The 23,358-nt window shown below is 56.9% G+C and overlaps 1 protein-coding gene and 1 pseudogene across 1 annotated transcript in view; both read right to left on the bottom strand.

The window, feature by feature from the left end:
* Positions 1-1,405: 1,405 nt before the first annotated feature.
* Positions 1,406-6,152, bottom strand: LOC132501434 (melanoma-associated antigen E1-like; annotated as a pseudogene).
* A 1,659-nt stretch (positions 6,153-7,811) lies between these two features.
* Positions 7,812-23,358, bottom strand: part of POLR1A (RNA polymerase I subunit A) — a 78,124-nt gene continuing 62,577 nt past the window's right edge. The window contains exons 25-34 of the mRNA XM_060117017.1: positions 21,579-21,746; positions 20,273-20,408; positions 19,619-19,776; positions 14,573-14,699; positions 12,992-13,102; positions 12,123-12,425; positions 11,202-11,402; positions 9,862-9,979; positions 9,212-9,376; positions 7,812-8,828 (exon numbers count right to left, since the gene is read on the bottom strand). Coding sequence (XP_059973000.1) covers positions 8,728-8,828; positions 9,212-9,376; positions 9,862-9,979; positions 11,202-11,402; positions 12,123-12,425; positions 12,992-13,102; positions 14,573-14,699; positions 19,619-19,776; positions 20,273-20,408; positions 21,579-21,746 — 1,588 coding nt within the window. The 3' untranslated portion in view covers positions 7,812-8,727. The remainder of the gene's footprint in view (positions 8,829-9,211; positions 9,377-9,861; positions 9,980-11,201; positions 11,403-12,122; positions 12,426-12,991; positions 13,103-14,572; positions 14,700-19,618; positions 19,777-20,272; positions 20,409-21,578; positions 21,747-23,358) is intronic.

The following is a 23,358-nucleotide window of genomic DNA, read 5'->3' as shown; positions in this document are numbered from 1 at the left end:
AGGGCATTGCTTTCACCTTCTCCAGACCTATTTCTTCAATCAAGAAATGGGGCCAATAGGACGAGTGCCGAAGGGCTGTGGGGATCATACCAGCTAGTATCATGGGAATCCTGGGTAACTGGTACCTCTCTCCTCTGCAGCCAAGGGCTGGCCCCCAGGTTCTGAGATTCGTTCTGGTAACACACATGACATATTTCTCAAACTCTTCAAAATTTACCTCCGCTTTGACTGGGGCCATAGGTTGGGGTTCTTGGTTCCTTAAGGTGTCTGCTTGCTGTTTGTTTGTTCCAGTTTCATCTCGTGAGCTGCCAGCTCCCCAGCCAGGCAAAGCACAGGACCCCCTCCCCGCCCCTGGCTGTCCCATCTGTACCTCTGCAAGGCACACTCAGAAGGGGTGCTCTCTGGCCGGGGGAGGCATTTGATACCCGCCCGTCTGCCAGCCACACTCCACGTAGGCAGCTTCTGATGCGAAAAGCCCTTCCTTGGTGTCTGAGCAGAGGGGGTGGGCGCAGTGCGGAGGCTGGGAGCCCAGGCTCTGGCACCCACAGTCAGGCTGCAGATCCTCGGGGCTCCACATGTTGACTGTGTCCCTGTGTTCCCAGGGAAGGAGGAGCGTAACCGTATCCCTCACTGCCCTGGGTGAGCGCCAGGGGAGGGTGGGTGTCCGCACCTGGGACCCAGCTAAGAACAGCCATGCAGGAGCGCAGGGCTCCTCTCCGAGCTCTGTTCCTGACTTCGGGAGCATTCTGCTGTGAGCACGGTCCCTCCAGCACTATGGAGATGCTGTGTGCAGACCTCCTGTTGGTCCCTCACGACGGGGCAGCTTGCTTTGTCGGTCAATCTCCGTACCTCAGAAGATGCCCAGCTGCCCTAACTAGAGCCTAGGGGTGAGCAGGGCCCTGCGTGGCCAGCAGCGAACCTCCTTAACCACAGTGTGGGCTCTGCACTGAACTTCTGGCCTGTATTATCTCATCTAATTTGGGAAGGGGCGGAATTATTTAATGCAGATGACAAAAGGTTATCTCTATCTGTAAGAAATAGAGTTCCTAAAAACTGACAGTAAAGGTCAATAGAAACCAACCAACACAAAATGGGCAAAGGATACAAGTAGACAATTCGCATTTAAGTGCTAATCAGACTAGCCAATACATGTCTGAAAAGAGGCTCAGAATTATAAATAGGGAATTGCAAGTTAACGTAACAATGAGAGGCGTTGTTTACCTCTCAGAGTGGCTAAAATTTCAATGATTTCATTTTGTAAAGAGACAATGTTCCTCCCCCCTCCCCCTGGCCCCCATAGATGTGTATGTGGCAGGGTTTTCTCAACTCTGGCACAACTGACATTTCGGGCCAGATAATTCTGTTTTATTTTTCTTAATGAATAAGGCAGCTTATTAACCCAGCATCATTTGTTGTAATGCTTCTTGTTGGCAGCGGCCACCTGTCCAGCGATTCTGTCCAGATCTCTCTGTCCCGAACATGTCAGTTTGCAGCTCCCATCTTGGTCCTTTCCCACCACCTTCAGCCCCTCTGCGGCTCAGAGGACCCGGCGGGCCCCGCTCTTGGAGCCTGTGATGAAATGGCTGGGCAGGACCCTTTCTCTGCCGTGTCCCCCAGAGATCTCGGTCATGGAGCTGTCCCAGCGCCATGCCGGAGGTACAGGTGCTGCGCTGTGGGAGCAGCTCGCGTGTAGAACCACAGGGCGTGAACTCTTTGTGCTTGGCCAGCTTGACAGTGTCCACCCATTCAGGGCCTTTCAAGCTTCCCGGACTTGCTGAGGAAGGTTGTCAGAGCCCTGACGAACTCCAGCTGGTTCACGTCTTTTACAGTAACTCCAGGCGTCGTGGGGCCTCCGCACTGCCAGCCAGGGGAACGGAGGGGACAATTCTTGATTGCAGGGGCTGTCCTTGTATTGTAGGGTATGTAGCAGCACCTCTGGCCTCTACTCACTAGATGACATGCCCCGCTCCCCGGTTGTGATGACCAAGGATGACACTGCCAAATGTCCAGGGGGCAAAACGGGCCCCCACCTCTGCTTGAAAACCACTTGGTATATAGGTAGACATTTACCTGCGTATGCTTTAATGAACACATTTAATTTTTTTTTTTTTTTTTGCAGTACGCGGGCCTCTCACCGTTGTGGCCTCTCCCGTTGCGGAGCACAGGCTCCGGACGCGCAGGTTCAGCGGCCATGGCTCACGGGCCCAGCCGCTCTGCGGCATGTGGTATCTTCCCGGACCGGGACACGAACCCGTGTCCCCTGCATCGGCAGGCGGACTCTCAACCACTACGCCACCAGGGAAGCCCCCCACTTAGTTAATTTTAATCACTATTTTACAGATAAGGAAACTGAGGCACACAGAGGCCAAGTGTCAGCTGAGGACCCGAGATTCCAAGAGGAGTCTGATTTCATAGCTCAGTTTCTTGCCTGAAATGCAGCCGCGCTGCTCAACTACATTTTTGAGGTTCGACCGGTTGAATGTACCGGGACTTCAGATTCACGTTTCCAGGCAAGAACCATGGGCCAGGGAAAGGGAGCCCAGGCCTGTGGTGTCTGAAACTGTCACATAGGAGGTCACAGCCCCAGGGTTGGCTTGGCTCCCTGAGACGACAGTGCTGGGCGGCCAGCCCAAAAAGCATCAGCCAGCAGGGCCGCCTGACCTCTGAGCAGGGCTGACCACCATTTGCAAAGAAAGGCCTAGAGGCTGAACCACAGGTGGGCGGCGGGGGGAGGGAAGGTGGAGGAGCTTGGATGGGGGCAGGTGCATGAGGAGGGTGGTGATGACTGGACTCCTGATTCTTTCTCATTTCCCTCCCTTCTGGCCTCTGAGCACCCAAGTGCCTCCCTCCCCACTCACTGTCGCACTCACTGTCCTCCCCACACTGCCCTCTCTCCAAAGCCCCGCTACAGCCAGCTGGGTGGGCAACAGCCCTACCCGGAACGGCAGGGGAGGTGGGCGGGTGCATGTTCACGTGATACCTGGTGGCTTCCTCAACCTTTGGCCAGGTCACAATGGGCTGAATTTCCTGTTGGCTCGTCTGTCTGGGGCCCTAGACCATGAGCTCTGTGAAGGCAGAGCCCGGGTAGTTCCTGCATCCTTGGGGGTCCAGTGCAATGGGCATCGATTGGGTGGGTGCAGGATGAGGGAAGGAGGTGGGAGAGGGGCAATTGCTCAAGGGCTGAGCAGCTCCAGTGACACCCAAGCCCAGCCAGCCCTGGTGAGCTGAGGTGCTCAGCTCTTTCCCCTGGGACTAGGTTCTGGCCTTTCGCTGGATCTGTGAACAAAGCAGAGCTGTGAGTTTTCAACTGAACAGAGCTCCTGATTACCTCTCCTGGGAGGAGAGAAGAGCTGCTTAAAGAACTTGAGGCATGATCCTCATTCAATAATTCAAGCTTAGCTTTTTAAACGGAAACTTCTCTTGGAGCTGCTTCTAGAAACACTTGCTGGCTGTGTCCCCTCCTCCTGTCCCTGCAGGTCCCCTGCTGGTAGGAACGTGTAAGTTGAAAAAGCAGTTGCCCTGAGGTGTTGGGCCGGGAAGCAGTATCACAACCTCTTTCTTTGCTGAGCCCCCAGGTAGAGCTGATCAAGGCGTCCTTTGAACCCCACTGTGTTCTTGGCACCATGAGAACTTTATCGCACACAGGCACTCCCGCTTTCTGAGGACAGGGATCAGACCTTAAGATCTTTGTGGAGAAACCTGGCGTCCATGACTCACTTGTCGAGAAGTCAACACGCTTATAGGAGGGGATGGTGGGTGGCTGTGACTCGGCACAACTTAGGGCTTATTCTAAGTCGGTGATTCTCAACCCTGCTCACATTAGACTCATGCCCCAGGCTCAATAAAACCGAATCTCTGGGACACTGGTCCTGTTTATAAGCTCTCCAGGTGTTTCCAATGCGCAGAGTTGAGGACCTCTGTTCTAAGTGGACTTTGGTGAAATGGGGGCTTGATGGCGTAGAAATATTGAAATTTTAGACTGTAGCTATTTTGGTGCTTGTGACTGAACTAAGAGCCCTCTGTAAGCGAGGCAGGAGAAAGAAAATCACACCAGGTTTGGGATACCTGCAGAGACCAGCAAATCCATCACCTGAACTGCATGGCCCCAAACATGAGCGGCAACTGGTTCGCTCATGCTGCGGTCCGGTGCCACCCACTCATGAGTGGGTGAAGCCACAGAGCAGAGAAGTCGCTGATGGACGACTTGTCACCTAGCCAGCTTTTGAGGACTGGTCTTTCCTATTTCAAGAGCATTCTCTGGACTCCTACAGCCCCCAAATCAATCGTAAACTCAAAATTTTAGGGTTGGCAAGCAACAAAGGCACACTTCTTAAGTGGTTCCTAACTCTCTGTAGGTGCAGACCACCTAAGGGCCCCAACACCTGATGGGGTCCCGCAACCCAAATCAAATCCACAATGAAATGCCACCTCACGCCCATCAGGATGGCCTCGGTATTTCATCATGGATTTTATTATGTATATACAACATATAAAACAAAACAGAAAATAACAAGTATTGGCGAGGGTGTGGAGAACCCTTGTGCACTGTTGGTAGGAGTGTGAAACGGTTCAGTCACTGTGGAAAATAGTATGGTAGCGTTTCAAAGCATTAAAATAGAATTGCTGGGGCCTCCCTGGTGGCGCAGTGGTTGAGAGTCCGCCTGCCGATGCAGGGGATACGGGTTCATGCCCCGGTCTGGGAGGATCCCATATGCCGCGGAGCGGCTGGGCCCGTGAGCCATGGCCGCTGGGCCTGCGCATCCGGAGCCTGTGCTCCGCAACGGGAGAGGCCACAACAGTGAGAGGCCCACATACCGCAAAAAGAAAAAAAAAAAAAAAAAAAGAATTGCTGTGTGATTCAACAATTTGGCTTCTGGGTCTAAACCGAAAATTGAAAGTAGGTACTTTAACAGATATTTGTACACCTATGTTCATAGCAGCATCATTCACAAGAGCCAAAAGGTGGAAGCAACCCCGAAGTCCACTGACAGGTAAATGGGTAAACAAAACATGGTACATACATACAATGGAGTACTATTCAGCCTTAGAAAGAGCGAAATTCTGACACATGCTACAACACAGATGAACATTGTGGCTATTATGTTAAGTAAGCCAATCACAGAAGGACAAATACTCTTCTCATTCCACCTATATCAGGCAGTAGTCAAATTCAGAGACAGAAAGTAGGATGGTGGTTATCAAGGGCTGGTGGGAGAGAGGGATGGGGAGTTATCACTGAACGGGTACAGTTTTAGTTTTGCGATGAAGGTACCTGATGATCATGCAACAATGAAACTACTTAATGTCACTGCACTGCACACTTAAAAATGGTTAAGATGGTAAATTTTATGTGATTTTTACCAAAGTTAAAAAACAAAAACCCACAGCTTAGTTCTGGGGTGGGCACACATGAAGGAACCCACATTTTCACCAGAAGTCGTTTATCAGAGTTAATGGCCTATAACAGCCCTGAAAGGACCAGGGAGGCCCAGGGGAACCTACGTATATTTTGGCACCTGTATTTTGGGGGAAGGGGACAGACTGGGAATGGGACAGGGGGCTTTGTCCATTCCTTGGTTTTCTTCTCGATTCAGGTAGAAAATGTCTCAAAGACTCACTGGGGTACCTGTGGGAATGCTGGTAGTGTTTTTGATGAGAATTTAGAGAGGGGAGATTTTTTTAAAAATTAACTGTTGTTAGAAGCAAGCAAGTAGGTAGGAATTGACACACAAAGGGGCAGGGTTGGGGGGGACATCCAGGAGCAGCGTCTGGGCAGGGTTGGGGGGGACATCCAGGAGCAGCGTCTGGGCAGGGTTGGGGGGGACATCCAGGAGCAGCGTCTGGGCAGGGTTGGGGGGGACATCCAGGAGCAGCGTCTGGGCAGGGTTGGGGGGGACATCCAGGAGCAGCGTCTGGGCAGGGTTGGGGGGGACATCCAGGAGCAGCGTCTGGGCAGGGTTGGGGGGGACATCCAGGAGCAGCGTCTGGGCAGGGTTGGGGGGACATCCAGCAGCAGCGTCTGGGCAGGGTTGGGGGGGACATCCAGCAGCAGCGTCTGGGCAGGGTTGCGGGGGGACATCCAGGAGCAGCGTCTGGGCAGGGTTGGGGGGGACATCCAGCAGCAGCGTCTGGGCAGGGTTGCGGGGGGACATCCAGCAGCAGCATCTGGGCAGGGTTGGGGGGGACATCCAGGAGCAGTGTCTGGGCAGGGTTGGGGGGGACATCCAGGAGCAGTGTCTGGTCCAGCACCTTGCGGTTCTGCGAGAACTCGTAGCTTCTGTGAAGTCTGGGACCCCCGCCAATCACAATCCATTCCACTTTGATTAAAAAAAAAAAAAAGATCATTCAGGGGAATTCCTTGGCGGGCCAGTGGTTAGGACTCTGTGCTTTCACTGCTGAGGGTGTGGGTGCAATCCCTGGGTGTGAAACTAAGATCCCATAAGCCACATGGCACAGCCAAAATAATAAAAAAATTAAAAAAATAATAAAGAAATGAAGTTGGTAAATATTTAAAAAAAAATCATGCCGCTTGATCTATTCTCTTCATCAGATTTGACTTGGACCTACTTGTGGATCTCTCCAAAAATCAACTTTGCCCTCTGAGAGGAGCCTTTGCAATACTGAGAATATTCCACAGGACATGCCATCTTAAATGGCAAAGGAGGCCACCCCCCCCCCCCCCCAGAGGCCTCTGAACAAAGAGTGGCACTGAAGTGAGCGTGTACATCCCATAGGGGAGAAAGGGAGTCCTGGTCTGCCGAGACATGCAAGCCCGGAACAGTCTGCTTACAAACCAGGGGGAGGTCTCCCAGGAGAGAAACACGCATAGAGCGGAGCTGCCCAGGACATGCATGGATAGTCGGGCAGGAAGGACAGGGGGCCGTCACCCCCCTGCCAACGCAGGTCAGGGGTCTGACTTCAGCAAGCACGTCGGCCCTGCCCACGTCTGGGGCTCACTTCCTCACCTCCGCACCCTCAGTTCCCAGGTGGGGCCGAGCCATGACACTCAAGTGCTTATGCCGAGCGCTAGGGCCAGGTAACCACATGCTCATTTGTCCAATGGGTACCCTGTGACCTCCTCTGAAGGCCCTCTCCCACAGTCCAGTATGAGTGGAAATCATCAGGTTATAAATTGGTCCTTTAACACCCAGAGAGCACATCTTCACCTGTGGTGCGGATTCCATCCTGATCCTTCTTCCTGCGCCCCTCAGAAGCTGTCCATAATCCTCTGTACCCAAGCCCTGGTTGAACCCTATTTCTTTTCTTTTCTTTTCTTTTTTTTTTTTTTGGCCACGCTGTGCAGCACGCGGGATCTTAGTTCCCCAACCAGGGAGTGGACCTGCGCCCCCTGCAGTGGAAGCGTGGAGTCCTAACCACTGGACCGCCAGGGAAGTCCCAGGTGAACCCTGTTTCTGCCAGGTTTTCTCCAGTGTGGGCACAGGATACACAGGCTGGGTCCCGTCATCACGTACCTGGAGGGAGCAGCATGGAGACTCTCCCCAGGCGAGGCCTCCCTTCCCAGCCCGGACACACAAAGCTAGCTCCTTCCCACTGGCTTCTGCTCTCCTGGCCTCAGGGCCAGAAGTTGGCTGTGGAAGGGGGACACCACAGGGCCAGGCTGGGGTCAGAGCGGGAGGCTGCCAGGGCTGAGCTCTCCCTCCACGTCCTCTGCCAAAACAACAGGAAGAGGAATCCGAGATGTGACTGTGCTGAGTAATTCCAGTCCCAGGCTCTCAAGTCACAGATGTAGAAACCACAAACCAAACAGCAAAGAACAAAACCAAAAAGCCTGCAGTCTTTTAGACTTTTTTCCTCCCAACAGCTAGTTCCAGTGATGTTTATTACTCAGCCTGAGTTGGCGTAACATTAGACAAAAATAGAAACAGCCTCTGATTTTACAAAGCCTCGGTGCAAGTCCTCTGACTTTTCTGTCCATGGCAGGGCCCCTTGCTGCTGGTACCAGAGGTCAGGGGAGCCCGGATGACCCCGGATGGGGAAGAGGCTATACAGGGACGCAGGCCTCAGTGCTGGCTTGAGAGCAGAGATAGGAAAGACAGCCGGGCAACTCGCTCAGGCGGTGCAGCCCTGCTGGGGATCCAGGGTTTTATGTCTGGGGGTGAGCCGCTGGGGCCCCGAAGAGACCAGCCCCGGACTCAGGGCTGATCTGGTTCAGGACACGTAGCCGCAGGCCAGCAGGGCCAGGGCTCTGCCTCAGGCACGGAAGCTGGGTGGGTAGAGGTCTCCACCATCCCGTGCTTGTTCCAGAGAAAGAGCCTTAGCGGGGGCCTCCTTGGGAACCTGTCCCCAGGGGCTGGTGCAGCCAGAAGGCGCAGGCCATGCAGCAGCAGGGCCCCCGCTCGTCGTGAGCCCGCAGGGAGCCTGCCTGCAGTCACTGGCTGTTCACAGCACTGAGACCTCGCGCCCCTACCCTGGGGGTGGCCAGGGGTTCCACCTCCAAGGCCTCCTGCAGCACAGGGGGAGGCCCGGCCGCCGCGGAGGGGCTCGGGGGACTTGGTGGACCTCGTACGCATCCTGAGATGGGGAGGGGCGAGGATGAGCAATGTAGCCGCTTTCCAGGTGAAGCCGGTCCAGCCCAGAGGCCGGCTGCGTTCTGGACCCCCCAAAGTCACTGCCGGGCTCTGCACCGTCCCCAGGAACTGCCTGGGACTCCGGTCTCCCGGTCCTCTCCCGTGACGGGCAGGCCAGGTGGCCAGTGCACAAGGGCTGCTATCTCAGGGGCTGCTTGAGCTCGAAGAGGCCTGTCCCGCCCTTGACGACCTTCCCGACCACGAGGCAGGCTGACGGGGACCTCAGCTCATCGTGGGATCCTGGGAGAGACACGAGAGTGCTTGTTAGGCGGCTGAGGGAGAAGTCGGGGGTGCTGGAAGGTGACGGGGGGCGGCACTCAGGACCGAGGCTGGGCGGGTGGGGCACCTCCGAGGCCACGAGCGGTGGTGCTGAGGCTCGGGGTGTGATGGGAACGAGGCCGCGCTGCTCCTGCGTTTCAAAGAGAGGAAGACCCTCTCCCTCTCCTCCAAAAGGCAGAGGCAGCTCTCCCATGTGCTGCCCGCCCCTGCCAGCTGCTTCCCGCAGTGAGATGCCAAGATCTCCCCTGCGTGCGAGGCGTGTGGAGAGGTGCCTGAGGGACGAGCCCGTCTGCCCAGAGCAGACTCAGGAGAGGGGAGGCCAAGGGCACCTGCCCATGACTGACCCATCATGGTGGCCTGCTTCAGAAACTGGAAGCTGGTCTCAAACGTCATCTGCTGCAGCGGGGAGGAGTTCGACCGGATCCCGAAGCGGTTCAGGGGCTTGTAAACACCCTCGAAGCACATGTAGTCAGCGACCAGGGAGAGGTGGCGGGGGTCGACCGCGATGCCTGTCACATGGGCGGCAACCAAAGGGAGGGTTAAGCAGTGACGAGGGGACGGTGGGCACAGCGTCACCTGATACAGGGCGCCCCCCTCCAGCTCCGTCACCTTCTCACTCAGCTCCCTAACCCCCGAGCTCGGCGGGCAGCCCTCCCTCCCCGAGGTCTCCACCATCTCTCCCCACTTCCGTCCAGCAGCGCGGGAAGCAGCCTTGCAGGACACGAGACCCTAAAGCACTGTTTGCACTTGGGAACTGAAACCCTGAAGGCAGGATGAGGAAGCAGACTCTCCCTCAGAGGCCAGCAGACGAGAAGCACGCTAGGAGGCCTCGGGGACGGGACTGACAAGACTGACCCACAAGGGACTCCCTCTCCACGGTGGCTCTGAGGATCCCCTACGGCTCCATGCTCACCGTGCCGCCCCTATTTCAGTTCCCTGGGGACCTGGAGTGACACCCCGGGAGCTCCGGAGCGCCGCCCGCAGCCCCTCTTACCGTACACGGCGAACACGTCCTTGATCTCCTTCTCTATCACCCGCAGCGCGGCCTCGATGCCGTACGTGCTGGCCATGGCATGGATGTCGTTGGAATAGAGGCGGCGCAGATCCAGGACCTGGGGGAGGCGGGAGGGGTTGGTCTGGAGGGCCTGGCCTTCTTTCTGCGGCTTCCTGCGGACACACCCCACCCAGGCCGCCCCCCCTCCTTGGCTGGCGCTCAAGTGCAGCTGATGACAAAGTGGTCGCGAGGTGGCCCAGGACTAGCGAAAGGCAACAGTGTAGGCAGAGCTGCCAACAGCATGCTGGCCGGGCCCCAAGGTCCGTCTCATCATCACCAGGGCTAGAGGGTGACTTGGTACCCGCTTTACAGTCAACAGGAAGAAAGGTGTTTGTCTGTTTAACAGAGAGACCTGTTTCCTAGGATGAAGGCTTCCCCTGGGAGGCGAGGCAAGTTCCCCAGCAGAGACCGAAACGCCTCCCCCAGGCACGGGGAGCAGGGCTGGGCCTGCTGCATGGGGGTCAGCCGGGCCCCATCAGGGGCCCGGGGCTCCAGGTCGGCTGCCCCGGGGGGCCCACGGTGGCTCTGCACTGTGGCAGGTCACCCCCAGAGGCAACAGCAGAGACCCTGGTGGCCTGCCTGGCCTCGTCTGGACAAATCCCACGAGCACGACGCGGAGCTTGGCCTGTCAGTGGCTGGCTCTTGGGAGGCATGAGCCCTGCCTGCTGCGTCCTCCGGGAAAGCGGCCCGTGAGAGGCTCCGGGGCAGAAGGGGCCTTAGTGGGGCAGTGCTGTGCGGGGGGGCGCGTGTGAGGCCGGAGAGCCTCGCCAGCTTGGTGCACGCGGACTAGGGAAGAGTGAGCTGGTCCCGGCAACTCAGAATTCTCTGGGGAAAACGCGCCCACGGGTCGAGAGCACCTCGGAAGGTTCTGGGAGGCCCAGTGAAGCGGTGGGGAAGCAGGAGAGAGCCCAGAGGAGAGGGTGGGGGAGCAGGCGGAACAGGGCGCACAGGCCTCTGCCGGGCGTGGGGGGCGGGGCGGGGCCCCTCTGCACCCAGGGCCTCCTTCACCCGGTAAAGTGAGCAGCCCCCAGGCCAGAGACTCAGAAAACTACTTCTTTCGAGCCTACTTCGGGAAGGTTTTAATTTCAAGGAGAAGAAACTGTACTCAAAGTGACTTGGGAAACTCTGGGTTCCGTAAAGTTAAGCCGGTTCCATACCGCAAGGCTTACCAGGCTCACGTGCATCGGGGATCCCCAAGAGGTGGGCCGGGAGGTGCAGACTCGGTTTGGGGACCCCGGGCTGGGAGCGCGAACGGCGCCGGAGGGAGCGGGGTCGCATACCTCGGCGTACTTGAACAGCTCCGGGAGGTTGATGCCTTCTGTGTTCAAGACGAGCTCCTTCTCGTTCTTGCTGTTGGTGGTTTCGTTTAGGAGGCACCTCGTGATGCCCCTGGTCGCGTAGACGACGGCGCCTTGGGCCAGGGACACTACCAGGGAGCTCACGTCAAAGGTGACCTTGACGAGAGGGAGTTTCACCACCACCTGCAAGAGGAGGGAGAGCTGGGGCCGGGGAGAGGGCCGCCCAGACCCACCGCCCGGGCTCCCCGGGAGACGCCTCTGGAGCCCCACTAGGGAACGCCGCGGCCCTGCTGGGGCGAGCGGGGGGCGGGCCGGGCCCGTGAACGCTGGGTGCCTTCGCGGCCACACGGCAGTCACCTCCAGCCTGCTGAGAGCAACGTTTTCACAGATGTCGGTGAGAACAGTGAAAATCACATCCACTCACACCACCCGTGATACCCTTTCAGTCACCACAGAGCACATCACGTGTCCTCTCACGTGTGCAATCCCGGTCAAGGCTTCGTACCCACGCTACTACTTAGGAACCAATGAATTGGATCGAAGGAAAGGATTAAAAAGCGAGTCTGTGTGTAGACGTGCAGGCACCCAAGCCACCGAGTCTCTCAGGGAACACTGCAATGCTGAAGCTGGGAACCAGGAACAAAGACGGTGTGAGGAGTGAAGTGTCTCTGCCGGGCTCTATGACAACGGATACACGTTAACACACGTGTTGTGCCGAGGCCTGAAGTACAACGTGAAAGCACCCGTGGGGTCTGGTGGCTCAGGTCCCCGCGCAGCGAGAGGACTGGCCCACGAGGGTGTGAAAGTCGAACGTGCGAGGCCATGACCGGGGGCGGCAGGTGCGCAGCTGTCCCCAGCCTCTTTAAGGGACCCGGGGGGGAGACGCGAGCAGCCGGCACTGACCTGGCACCACAGGCCGCCCTGGGTGTCGTACTGGTAGTCCTCTATGAACGGGTGGCACTCGCGCACGGCCCGCACCCGGCGCTCCACCGCCTCGGCGTCCTGGGGCTCCCGGCTGCGGGGGTGCTTCCACGGCCGCGCCAGGGGGGCGGCGGAGAGCGAGTCCTCCTCGGGGCCTGAGCCCCCCTCCTCCTCCTGCGCCTGGGCCTTGGGAACGCCTTCCCCGAGGACGGCCCCTCCCTCCTGCAGGTCCTCGCCGTCCTCGCCGTCCTCCTCCTCCTCCTCCTCCTCACTCTCGTAATCGACCTGGCGGGGGGCGGAGTGTAGGCCGCGTCACTCGGGCCCCACCAGCCACTCGGGCCCCACCAGCCGTTTGGACTTGGCCTGCACAACAGGCGCCCCTGCAAAGGCCTCGGCTGCTGGCTGACCCTGGCCCCGCCTGCTCCGTCGGCCCGGTCGCCATCCTTCTGGCTTCCCCTGGGGATGCCGGCCCCTCAGCCCCAGGGCCCCCTCGTCTAAGCTGAACCCCGCCGCCCCGCACCTCTAGCTCTCTCACCTGTGGAGCCGCTCAGCCCTGCCACACCACCCTCTGTCCTGGCAGCAACCATGGCAGTGGAGGACCAGTAACGGGCAGGAGAAGGAGGTATTTTCATGGCAAAGACAGGAGGCGGCCTGACTTCCTCCCCCTGCCAAAGGCCTCTGGGTCCTTGAATCTGATTCAGACCCAGGGATGGCCAGCCCTTGCCCATCCGCCACCCCATGAGTACCAGATGGTGCTCCTGATGGTTCCAGCACGACGCAGAGGCGTGGCCTTATGCACCAGGGGGCGAGCCCTCATCTGTGACAAAGGGGTCACCTCAGAGTCCACTCACCTCCTCCTCTTGTTTCTCCTTGCGTTTGGCGTCCGAGGCATCAGCGTCTCCCTCCTCAGCTTCGGCATCCACGATGTGCCCCTCCTCTTCCTCGTCGCCCTCCTGCTCTCCCTGGGGTTTGGGGACAAGAAAGAGAAAGATGAGCTCTAATATCCAGTGCTTGGTGAATCCATTTCTCCACCCACCACACTCACCCAGCCACCCACCTGCCCACCCACCCATCCACTCATCATTGTTCAGCCACCTATCAGCTTGCCAACTATCCATCTACCGACCTTCCACCCCCCTACCCACCCCTGGACTCCACGCTTCCTTCTCTGCACCCTACATCTTTACACGTACCACTTGCAATATCTTGCATTTTAAAAAAAGAAAAAAAAGAAAGGAAGTGCCAAAGCTTTTCAAGTCATTAAAAGAAGGTGTTATTCCAAGTATTTTTGTTATGGGTGGAGATGAAGATAAAGAGTTGTCTTGGTATTATTATTATTATTATTATTTTTGCGGTATGCAGGCCTCTCACTGTTGTGGCCTCTCCCGTTGTGGAGCACAGGCTCCGGACGCGCAGGCCCAGCGGCCATGGCTCACGGGCCCAGCCGCTCTGCGGCACGTGGGATCTTCCCGGACCGGGGCACGAACCTGTGTCCCCTGCATCGGCAAGCGGACTCCCAACCACTGCTCCACCAGGGAAGCCCTGTCTTGGTATTCTAAAAGCCAAATATTTATACCTTTCTCCTGGCCTTGGCTGCTAGTTCCCTACAGTCTCCTTCTGGGTGATTTGAGAATTAAGACTGGGCATCTTTCAAAGACATCCCATGCCCATCTGTGCGTGAGTTAGCCAACTGGTAGACCCCGGGGCAGGAGACCTGGCTCTCTCTCTCTCTCTAGGTAGGCCAGGCCCTCATTTTAGGGATGAGGAGACAGGTCCAGAGAGAGGAGGTGACATAGCTGAGGTCACTGAGCCGGGAAGGACAGGACCAATCTTTGTTGTGGCCCTGTCCAAGCACAGCACAGCGCTACCAACTGCCGGCTCAGATGACACCCAGGGACCTGCCCCACGCCGCTCCTGGGCCTCTTGGCAGATGAGGTACCACCATTCCTGGACTGTTTTGCCTCCACTGGTTCTTCCCTGGCTCTATCCTTTTTCGTCACTGTAGCCCAACTTCCCGGCTTCAAAATGCCTCTCTGGTCCTTGCCCAGTACTCCGTGGGCCTCAATTCATCTGGCCTAGGTAAGTCAAAGCAGAGTGAACGAAACCAGAAAAAGAACTTCCAAGACCTCAGTGGGTACCATTACTTTGAGTCTAACCTCAGGGGAAAAAGAATCAGCGACAGAGGGGTCCCTGAGAGCAGAGAGATGCTGCCCGGCGTGGCCCGCCACACTCTAGAAGGAAATGTTGCTTTTCTCTCAGAACGGTGGATAAATGCTAAGGTAAGTGGAGAGATGGGCCGACAGCAGGAAGGGGCTCCAGGGGCACCAGGGATGGTCACAGAGCCGTCCTAGGAGAACTGACTCAGTGAGCCGCCACCGATGTGCTTCCCGGCCCTGGACCTTCCCCAAGGGGCCCTCAGGGGACTCGCTCACCCGACTCCTCTCCGACTCGCCTGCGTTGTCTAGATCCCGCTGGGTAGCTCTCCGCGTGTTTACGCTTCTGAAAGCTGATGCTTTACTGTTCTTCTTTCTGATGGATTCCATCAGGATTTTAAAGAATCTGAAACGAGAAGAAAGCCACGCAGCCCCGTTCAGTACCTGCACCTCCATTCTCCCCTCACCGGGGGGACAGGACGCTCTAAGGATCTCACACCCACCTAGGGTGACGCTGGGGACTTCTACAGGAGACGGAGACCCTGCCCCTCCCCTCAGCTCACTCTTCCCCATCCTGCTGTTTCTGGGTGGTATACGGCGCATCGGAAGGAACACTGCTCCACACCCAACAGGCCTGGACTGAATACGTGCGCTGCCACTCCCAGGGTGCGTGGCCTCCATCACCACAGATGGTCTCCTGAGCTTTACCTCTCTCGTCCGGAAAACGCGGGTATTCATAGATACCATGCAGTCTTGCTTTAGGGATTAGAAACAACCCCACATCCGATATGTGTCATGGGGCCTGGCACGCTGGCTGCTCGGCAAGTGACAGTTCTTGGTGCTGTGTGGTGGCCGTCTAACTAGGGTGGCAGGGCCTGCAGCGGGAGAGGGGAGTCCAGGCCGGGACGAGGGCCGCCCCCAGCCCGCCGTCTACCGCATCTCCAGGAAGTGGCACTGCTCGGGGCTGGCAACTCCTGTCTCCTTGGTGTGGGACCCCCGACAATTTGATGAGAGAACTAAGATGTGGGAGAGCTTATCGGGATCTCCAAGGCGGTGATAACTTACTTTGTGGCAGTAAATCATGTCGACAGTAAATCATGGTTTCGTTCTAACGAATCCATGGAATCCATCAGAAACCAATTTAAAAGGACCAACTTTGGGGCTTCCCTGGTGGCGCAGTGGTTGAGTCCGCCTGCCGATGCAGGGGACACGGGTTCGTGCCCCGGTCCGGGAGGATCCCACATGCCACAGAGCGGCTGGGCCCCTGAGCCACGGCCGCTGAGCCTGCGTGTCCGGAGCCTGTGCTCCGCAACGGGAGAGGCCACAGAAGTGAGAGGCCCGCGAACCACACACAAAAAAAGGACCACCTTGAAGCAGAGCCCAGAGGACCTTTCCTGGCCCCTGGGCCCTTCCTCCTGAGTCGTCTATTTATTGCTTCGTCTGGGTCTCACCCTGTCTCCCGCCCCCTGCTCCGTTCTTCATATAACCTCCTGCCTGTCTTCTGCATCAGGCCATAGCAGCACATCAAACAGCCTTCTTTTAATTATATAAAGTAGCAGTTCCTCATCTGCCCAGCCAGCCTTCCTGTGTTCTCCGAGCGCCTATGATGGGCCCACCAATGTACCAGCCCTGAGGGCAAAGCAAGGATGAAAAGACAGGCACTTAGAGCTTTAACTGGAGAAGCAGGCAGGTCAGACGGGTACTATTTTGTTCATTAAAAACAGAAGACTGCTACTCTCCCTCCCTACTATTTTTTTTTTTCCCAACGTTTTAAAGTTGTGCAGGGTTTTGGCTGAGCTTCTACCCTTGGCAGAAGAAAGCCTCCTCACCACCGATCCAAGGAAGAGCCTGGTGACCAGGTGCTGTGCACAGGGACCAGAGGGCCAGACGGGGGGGAAGCCCGGCTTGACTTTAGAAAGATACGGTCCACCCGGGAGGACGGCGCGGAAGAGATGTTTCCGAAAAGACAGGCTCCGGTTCAAGTCTCTGTTCTGCCAGAGTCTGGAGACAGAGACAGACGAGGGCCCTGACCCCGTCTGTAAGTGTTGGGACCGCCCCTGCCCCACGCCTCAGCCTGCAGCACAGACTGCAGGGCGCGAGATGACGCGGACGGGGTGTGACGCTGGGCTGCCGCCGCACACAGAAGCTGCTTGTCGCCTCCCTCTGCTGTGGGGCTGCCGCCCCGGCCTGTCCCCTCAGGTGACATCACCCCTCTGAGGCTCCCCCGCCAGCACTTCAATCCCCGCAACTGGCCTCAACCCCAATCCCCCACCTGCTCCCACCCCCCGCACGTGCATCGTTGGGCTTCTGTTCGGGCCATGTGCGCCGCCATCCATTTCCCCAGCCTCCCGTCGACCTGCTGGAGCCGCGCCCAGGCCCACGGTGGGGTCTAAGCGCAGACGGAACCCCCCAAGAGACCTTCCTTAACCGCCCCTGGTGCAAATCCTTTCTACCCTGCCTGCCTCTTCTGGTGAACAGGACGAGTGCAGAATGTGACAGGAGGTGAGAAAGGAGAATAACCCCCTGAACGGTAAGTGGCAGGCATGTCACCTGGGTGCCAGAAGCTCTCCCGGGGGTACAAAGAGTCTGGCCTTCTGTGATTTTGCCCAGAGCCAGGAAACCGGAGGCCCACAGTGACTGCTCTGTGAAGGTCGTGCTGTTTGTCAGAATGTGGCAACTGAGGGGGAACCGGAGGGGGGCAGCTGCAGAGAAACCTCCGTCCCACATACATAATTACCAGCAGGGAACATGACCCTCGGCTGTTTCCGAAGGTGCCTGCCAACAGCTCCACCACCTGCTGTTTGCAGAGTCAGACTCCCAGAAGCTCTGGCCACAGACTGCTGGTTCGGTGTTACACGGCTGCGGACCGGAGGCCGGAACTCACGCCCCTGCCCCCTGCCTCCTAGCTCGGTACTCCTGCCATCTCACCACCCCGGCCCACCTTCCAGATCATGTACACACATATCCAAAGGGATGGGCGCCAGGGCAGATACTGAGAGGAGCTTCACGGCTTACACACCTCCATCTAGGGAAGCGCCTCTGTGTCTCTATTTTTTTTTTCTCCAATCTGTGTCAAAAGAGTCTCAAGATCCCACAGCTGGGACAGAGGAAGGGAAGACAGGGAGGGAAAAGGGGAAGAGAGAGAAAAGGGGGTGGAGATGAGAGAGGAGGGAAGGGAAAAGGGAGAAAGGAAAAAGAAAACGCTCCCGGTGGGGGGGGGGCGGTCCCCTCTTCTGAAGGCACACCCCCATCCCCGTGTGGTCTCCAGGGGGCCTGCGTGAGGCTGCTTCGCTGCCCGGGCCTGGCAAAGGCAGCCCAACCACAACCCCTTCCACGTGCTGCTCCCTCTCTGGCCCCCCTGCCCAAGTCACAGGGCAGCTCCACCAGGCGCGACTGCACATGGCTTTGTTCATCACAGCTTTTCAATTGCACAAGCCTAATACAAAGAAGGAGCTGACTAAGTCTTTCACCACTAGGAAGAAGCCAGGGCTCTTCCTTACCAAGAAGAAATTTTTTAAAAGTGATGAATTTTCAATTCCCCAAGGCAATGTAAAGAGAAAGAACTCTGAGCACAGCCTGGGGCACGCTTCATGGGACCTACCTGCTTGGCAGGCCTACACCTGAGATGCATAGAAACGGGGCAGATCGCAGACTCCGCCTGCTCTTGGTAAGTCTCAGGAGGCCACGTGATCCGAATTCCGATTTCTCAGAAAAGGGCCGCCTGGCCAGCACAAACAGCGGCACGCCTGGGAGCGATGTTCCTCGCGGTTAATTAATGAGCCTGCAGCTGGGGCACGGACAGGTCTCTTGCGACGTGACCCAGCACCCCGAGAGCACCGGGCCTGCCTGAGAAAACGAGCCTCCTCCACCCAGGCGAGGCGCGACCTAGGTGCTTCCGAGGCCCAGCAAGCCCCCCCGTCCAAAGGGCCGAGTTCACGTCCAAGCTCATCTACCATGACACCTGCCATCCTACATGCCACCTGCTTAGGGGGCCAGGCTGCAGCCAGTCCACATCTTCAGGTGAGGGCAGGACAGTCACTCCCTCCCAGCCACACTGCCCCGGGGCCTGGCCTGTGAGTGGGCATCACTCAGTAAGTATCTGTGGGATGACTGAGTGCACAGACATCCTGCCTCGACTCTACCATCAGTTCTCTACTTCCGAGCAGCTCCAGAAAACCTGAGGGCTGTTCTAGACTGAAGACAGTGGTTAGTGGTCTGTGGCCAAATCCTGCTGACATATGGGATCTATTTCAGCCTCACCAGGCTTTTTTTAAAAAAAATTAATTAATTTAGTTAGTTAGTTACTCTTTTGGCTGTGCACCGTGGCATGTGGGATCTTAGTTCCCTGACCAGGGATTGAACCTGTGCCCCCTGCATTGGAAGCGGAGCGTCTTAACCACTGGACCACCAGGAAGTCCCCTCACCAGGCTTTTAAAAAGATATGAATTAGTTGCCAATGCTTACAAATTAGAGAAGATTTATCTCTAAAAAGTAAAAGCAAACAAACAGCCAAAGAAAGAAAAAAGAGAGGCGGTTTTCTTCTTATTTTTCGGAATCAGAAGGTCTGGGCACCCTGGCCCACATCCCTGCCCGCTTGAGGCCGGTGACATGCTCTCCAGCCGGACGGGGACCCCCAACCTGCCTCACCGGCCTTCTCACCTGCCGGCCCCGCAGCCATCTGAGTCTGCGCACCACGATCCAGGGTCAGGTGGCCAGTCAGAAGTGCTTCGCTGGCTCTTCCTGGCTTCCCCAGCCCCGGTATGACCACCCTCCTACTCCTGTGCTTCAGCACTGTGGCCCATGCTTTCCAATGTCCAAGTGACTTGAACTGGACAGAAAATGGATGTTCCTTCTCCCCACCAGAAGGGAACCAGAATTTCTCTAAGAAGCTGAAGGCAACCCCAGTTATAGACCTGTGTGTAAGAGCAGCATATGCTGTCAGCACACTGCTCCTTCCTAGCAGAATATAAATGTATCAGGAACCACATCATGAGAGCAATGAACACCACGTGCTGCTCTGACATCACAGCAGCACCACCGCCACGGGGCTCTGCTCTATGGTACATGAACTCCTCCATCTTAAAGCCCACAAACCCGAGTGCACGAGACTCATGGGCCAGAGAGAAAACTAGGGGGCAGAGATGGGAATGTAGTTAATGCAGTCACACCCACAAGCCAGATAAGGCTGCAGGAGCTGTTCTTTTTCTAAACACCTCCTTTGAAGGAATCATTTGGGCCAAAGCACCCAGTCTCTGGGAGTCCTGTGGCCAGAAGCCCTCAAGGTCCGTGACAAAGTCAAGCAATAAGCACGGCCTGAGTCCTGACCTTGTTTCCATGAAATGCAGGATGTCCTCGGGTCTCAGGCACTTTTCCTGCTGGTAGTACGCGTGTGGCAGGAACTGAAACCGCAGCTGGTACACCCGGAACTTGTTCTGTTTCTCCCCCATAGAGAAGGACTCCTGGACATCAATTTTCTCCAACACCTAGAACCAGATTGACAGACAGAAACCAATTTGCCCAAAGCCTAGGACTGAGCATTACAAGTGGGTTATGGGAAAACTGAGAGTTTGCAGGGACAGGGGCCGGGACCACAGGCCAAAATCCCAAAGAAACTCCAACAAGCTCTGCTGGTGTAGATGCCTCGGGGGGTGGGGAGAGAGACCCCCCCACCCTTTAGGCACACCTCCAGAGAACGGCCTGAGGCTCCAGCGGGGCTGGTAAGCTGACCCAGAAAGTGTCCTGATTCTTAAGGCACGGAAGAATGCTGCAGACCAGTGATTACCTTTAAAGCTTCCTGATCCATCCCTGCTTAGCACCTGGCAGAGAAAGCCTCCCTCTCACTGGGTGGAGTCTGAGCCAGGGCCTGAACAGCTGGCAAAGGCTGTTCTGCCCGGGTGGGAGAAGAGTTGGGAGGATGGATGGGAGGATGCAGGAAAACGCCTGCAGCCAGCCTGCACTGGGTCCCAGGGAGACAATTACCTCCCCGAGGCACACCCTGGTGAGTTGCTTCTTCAGGCTTTTCACTTTCTTCAGCGCTTTCTTGGTGTTGAGCACAGGCACGCTCATCATGGGCGTCTTGATGTTGGCGCTGGCCACCATGAGAATCTCCCTCAACCTGTCACAGAACAAGGACACATCTGATCGTAAGAGGCACCCGGGTTCTCTGTTTTTGCGAGGCCTTTCTCATAAAGATGTCACAGTTCTTTCAGGATCTGCGAGAGACCACAGGGTCTCGTGGGGGAGATAGGCTGATCACGGAGTCCCAGCTCTGGCCCCGCGTGTGACAGCAAGGGACTCTTCTGAAAGCTTCCTCCACTGGAGCACGAGCTCCGCAAGGACAGGGCTGTGTGTTCTTCCTGTTTCCTATCACCTGTGCCTCGCATTACAGCGTGGGTGCTTACTGAACGAATAAGAGATGCGGGGAAGGGAAACAGCGTCTGCAGCGCTCCCACTGGGCACAGGGACCACGGCTGGACCTCGGCCATGGCTCAGCCAGCCTGCACGGCCCGACTGCACGGTGCACCCGGCCCTCCTCCCTCCCACAGGAAGCTGAGGAGCCTGAGTCACTCTGCCAGAAAGTAGCCGGGCCAGGCAGGTGAACCTGACCTCTGTTCCTTCCTCTCACCCAGCGGCCATCATCCTGCAAGGTGCGTACTTTTTTTTTTTTTTTTTTTTTTTGCTGTACGCGGGCCTCTCACTGCTGTGGCCTCTCCCGTTGCGGAGCACAGGCTCCGGACGCACAGGCTCCGTGGCCATGGCTCGCGGGCCCAGCCGCTCCGCGGCACGTGGGATCTTCCGGGATCGGGGCACGAACCCGTGTCCCCTGCATCGGCAGGCGGACTCTCAACCACTGCGCCACCAGGAAAGCCCAAGGTGCGTACTTTTACCTGAAGGGCCAGGGCCCCTTTGGGTCACGTTCTAGGTGAGTGGTGCCCCCGAAGCTGGGCAACCAGACGGCCTGACCCCGGGAGTATGTAGTTTCACAAGCATCCCAGGTAACTTGGATACAGGAGTTGGTGGAGAGATAAATAGAGATGCTAAGAGGCCTGGGCATGGATCCAACCACAGAAGCCCACTGGGCTCTGGAAATTCCAACCCTGACCCCTGCTTTGATGAGACCCTGCCTCTCTCTCTCTCTCTCTCCCTCACACACACACACACACACACACACACACACACACACACACACACTCTCTCTCTCCCTCCTCTCTCTCTCTAATGAAATGACTTCCTCCCCAGGAGCGGGCTAGGACACACCAGCCCCTGCACCCTCGCAGTCCCCCACCTGGGAATGCCCAGGGTGACATTCATCTCGCCTCTGCCGGCAAAGTGGAAGGTGTTCAGGGTCATCTGAGTGGAGGGCTCCCCGATGCTCTGTGCGGCCAGCAGGCCTACGGCCTCTCCCGGGTCACACAGCGAGCGCTGCCACTTCAGCTGCAGAAGAGTCCTCAACCTGGAGATGGGGCAGGGGACAGCAGGAGTCAGGGGCACAGACACGACCTGCCTTGTCAGGGGCTGTCGATGCCACCCGCAAGCAGGGTACATGGACCTGTCACCTCTCCCTCTTTCTGGGCTTGTTTTTTCCAAAGCAAAGGGTCCTTCTAAGCCTTAAATTCCGGCCAGTGACCCTGAAATGTCCTAAAGGACACAGCACAGAGCCCAGCTGGGTAGCTGAAGCTCTAGATGTCCATGCTCGGACTGTTCACGTTCACCCTGAGAATGTCACGGAACCAGTGAGCTCACTATTCACGTTTCCCTTTGTTAATTCCTTTTTGCCCACTAGTTGTGACAGCCTGGAGAGGGCTTAAACCTCCCTCTGTACAAACTAGGAAGAGGTCCACTGAGCAATTATGGGGATATCGGGGGGCGCGGGCGGGAAGGGGGTGCTTACTTTCTTAATTAGTGCAAATGGCTACAGGCCACGTCGGAAATGTGCGCACTCCACAATTTCATAATTCACTAACCCTTCCTCCTACGAATGCCGGCCCTTTTAGAACAGCCAAGGAACACTGTATTGCCCCAGAACATAGGACAAGGAAGCGGCTCAACCAACAGACTGAACGGGACATTACGTTTGAACACAGAGGAAGGTAATAAAACTACGTTTCTATGCAAGTTCTTTTCAAAAGTCAGACTTTCTGCTGACCTGATGTGTCTTCTCTCCCTATCACTTCAAACCAGTGAGGTTTGAGTGCCTACCAGTATTCCCGACAGGAAAAACCTTCAAATGCTTCCAGAACTTTGGAGTTGCACCCAGAGCTTGCTGCTTGCTAACAGGTCCCCTGTGAGAGCCACGGAAGCATACGCTGCCTCCCTCTCTCGGCCCTCTGAACCCAAGTGATGCTCCCCAGGGCCAAGCTCGCCCCACTCCTGATGCAGCACGGCTGGAGGGAGGACCCACATGGTCCTTCTGAAGCTAAAGGGCAGCATCCCGAGCTGTAGGGAGGCAGGTGAAGGGGGCTGGGGATCAGGGTCTTGCTCTTTTAGGGAAAGCCCGGCTGGTAGCTAAATCACAACCCGGCACGATTTACTCCATCTTCGAATCTCTGAGGTCTGGTTGGAGAAAGTACTTTAAAGGATAAAAGTAAGAGCCCTGTCTCTCCCCGCCAGGTCCTCCACCCAAGTGTTTTTCTTTGCTCATCCCCCTGCTGCAGTCCTACTCCCTGGACCCTCAGCCCCTCCGGGCACCTGGCTGGGTTTCACCGGGTGCAGGACAAGCAGCCAGGCTACAGCGGATGATCTCAGGCTTCCAGCTGTGCAGGCCAGGCTTAGTGAGCTGAGTGGGAAGGATCCCTGCATGACTGCTTCTGAGACCGACGCCCCAGCAGACATTCCCTGGGGGCAGTTTTGATGTTTTAACTCACTGTGGCTCAGTGCTGGTCCACGCCTGGCTTCCCACTTGCCTAGGCCACGAGATTTCTTTTTCCTGTTTTCTTTCTTTGTGAATAAGTCTAAGCTCAGGATTCCATGTGATCCTTCTTCCTTGAGGCTTCGAAACCCCAAACTCAAAGGATCGCTGGAATATTCAGACCAAACTCCTTAGGAAAGGCTGAGCTGTGGTGTCA

The sequence above is a fragment of the Mesoplodon densirostris genome, chromosome 14 (assembly GCF_025265405.1).
Source record: "Mesoplodon densirostris isolate mMesDen1 chromosome 14, mMesDen1 primary haplotype, whole genome shotgun sequence".
In the NCBI taxonomy this organism is placed as follows: domain Eukaryota; kingdom Metazoa; phylum Chordata; class Mammalia; order Artiodactyla; family Ziphiidae; genus Mesoplodon; species Mesoplodon densirostris.
This window is presented reverse-complemented; position numbering and strand designations above follow the sequence as displayed.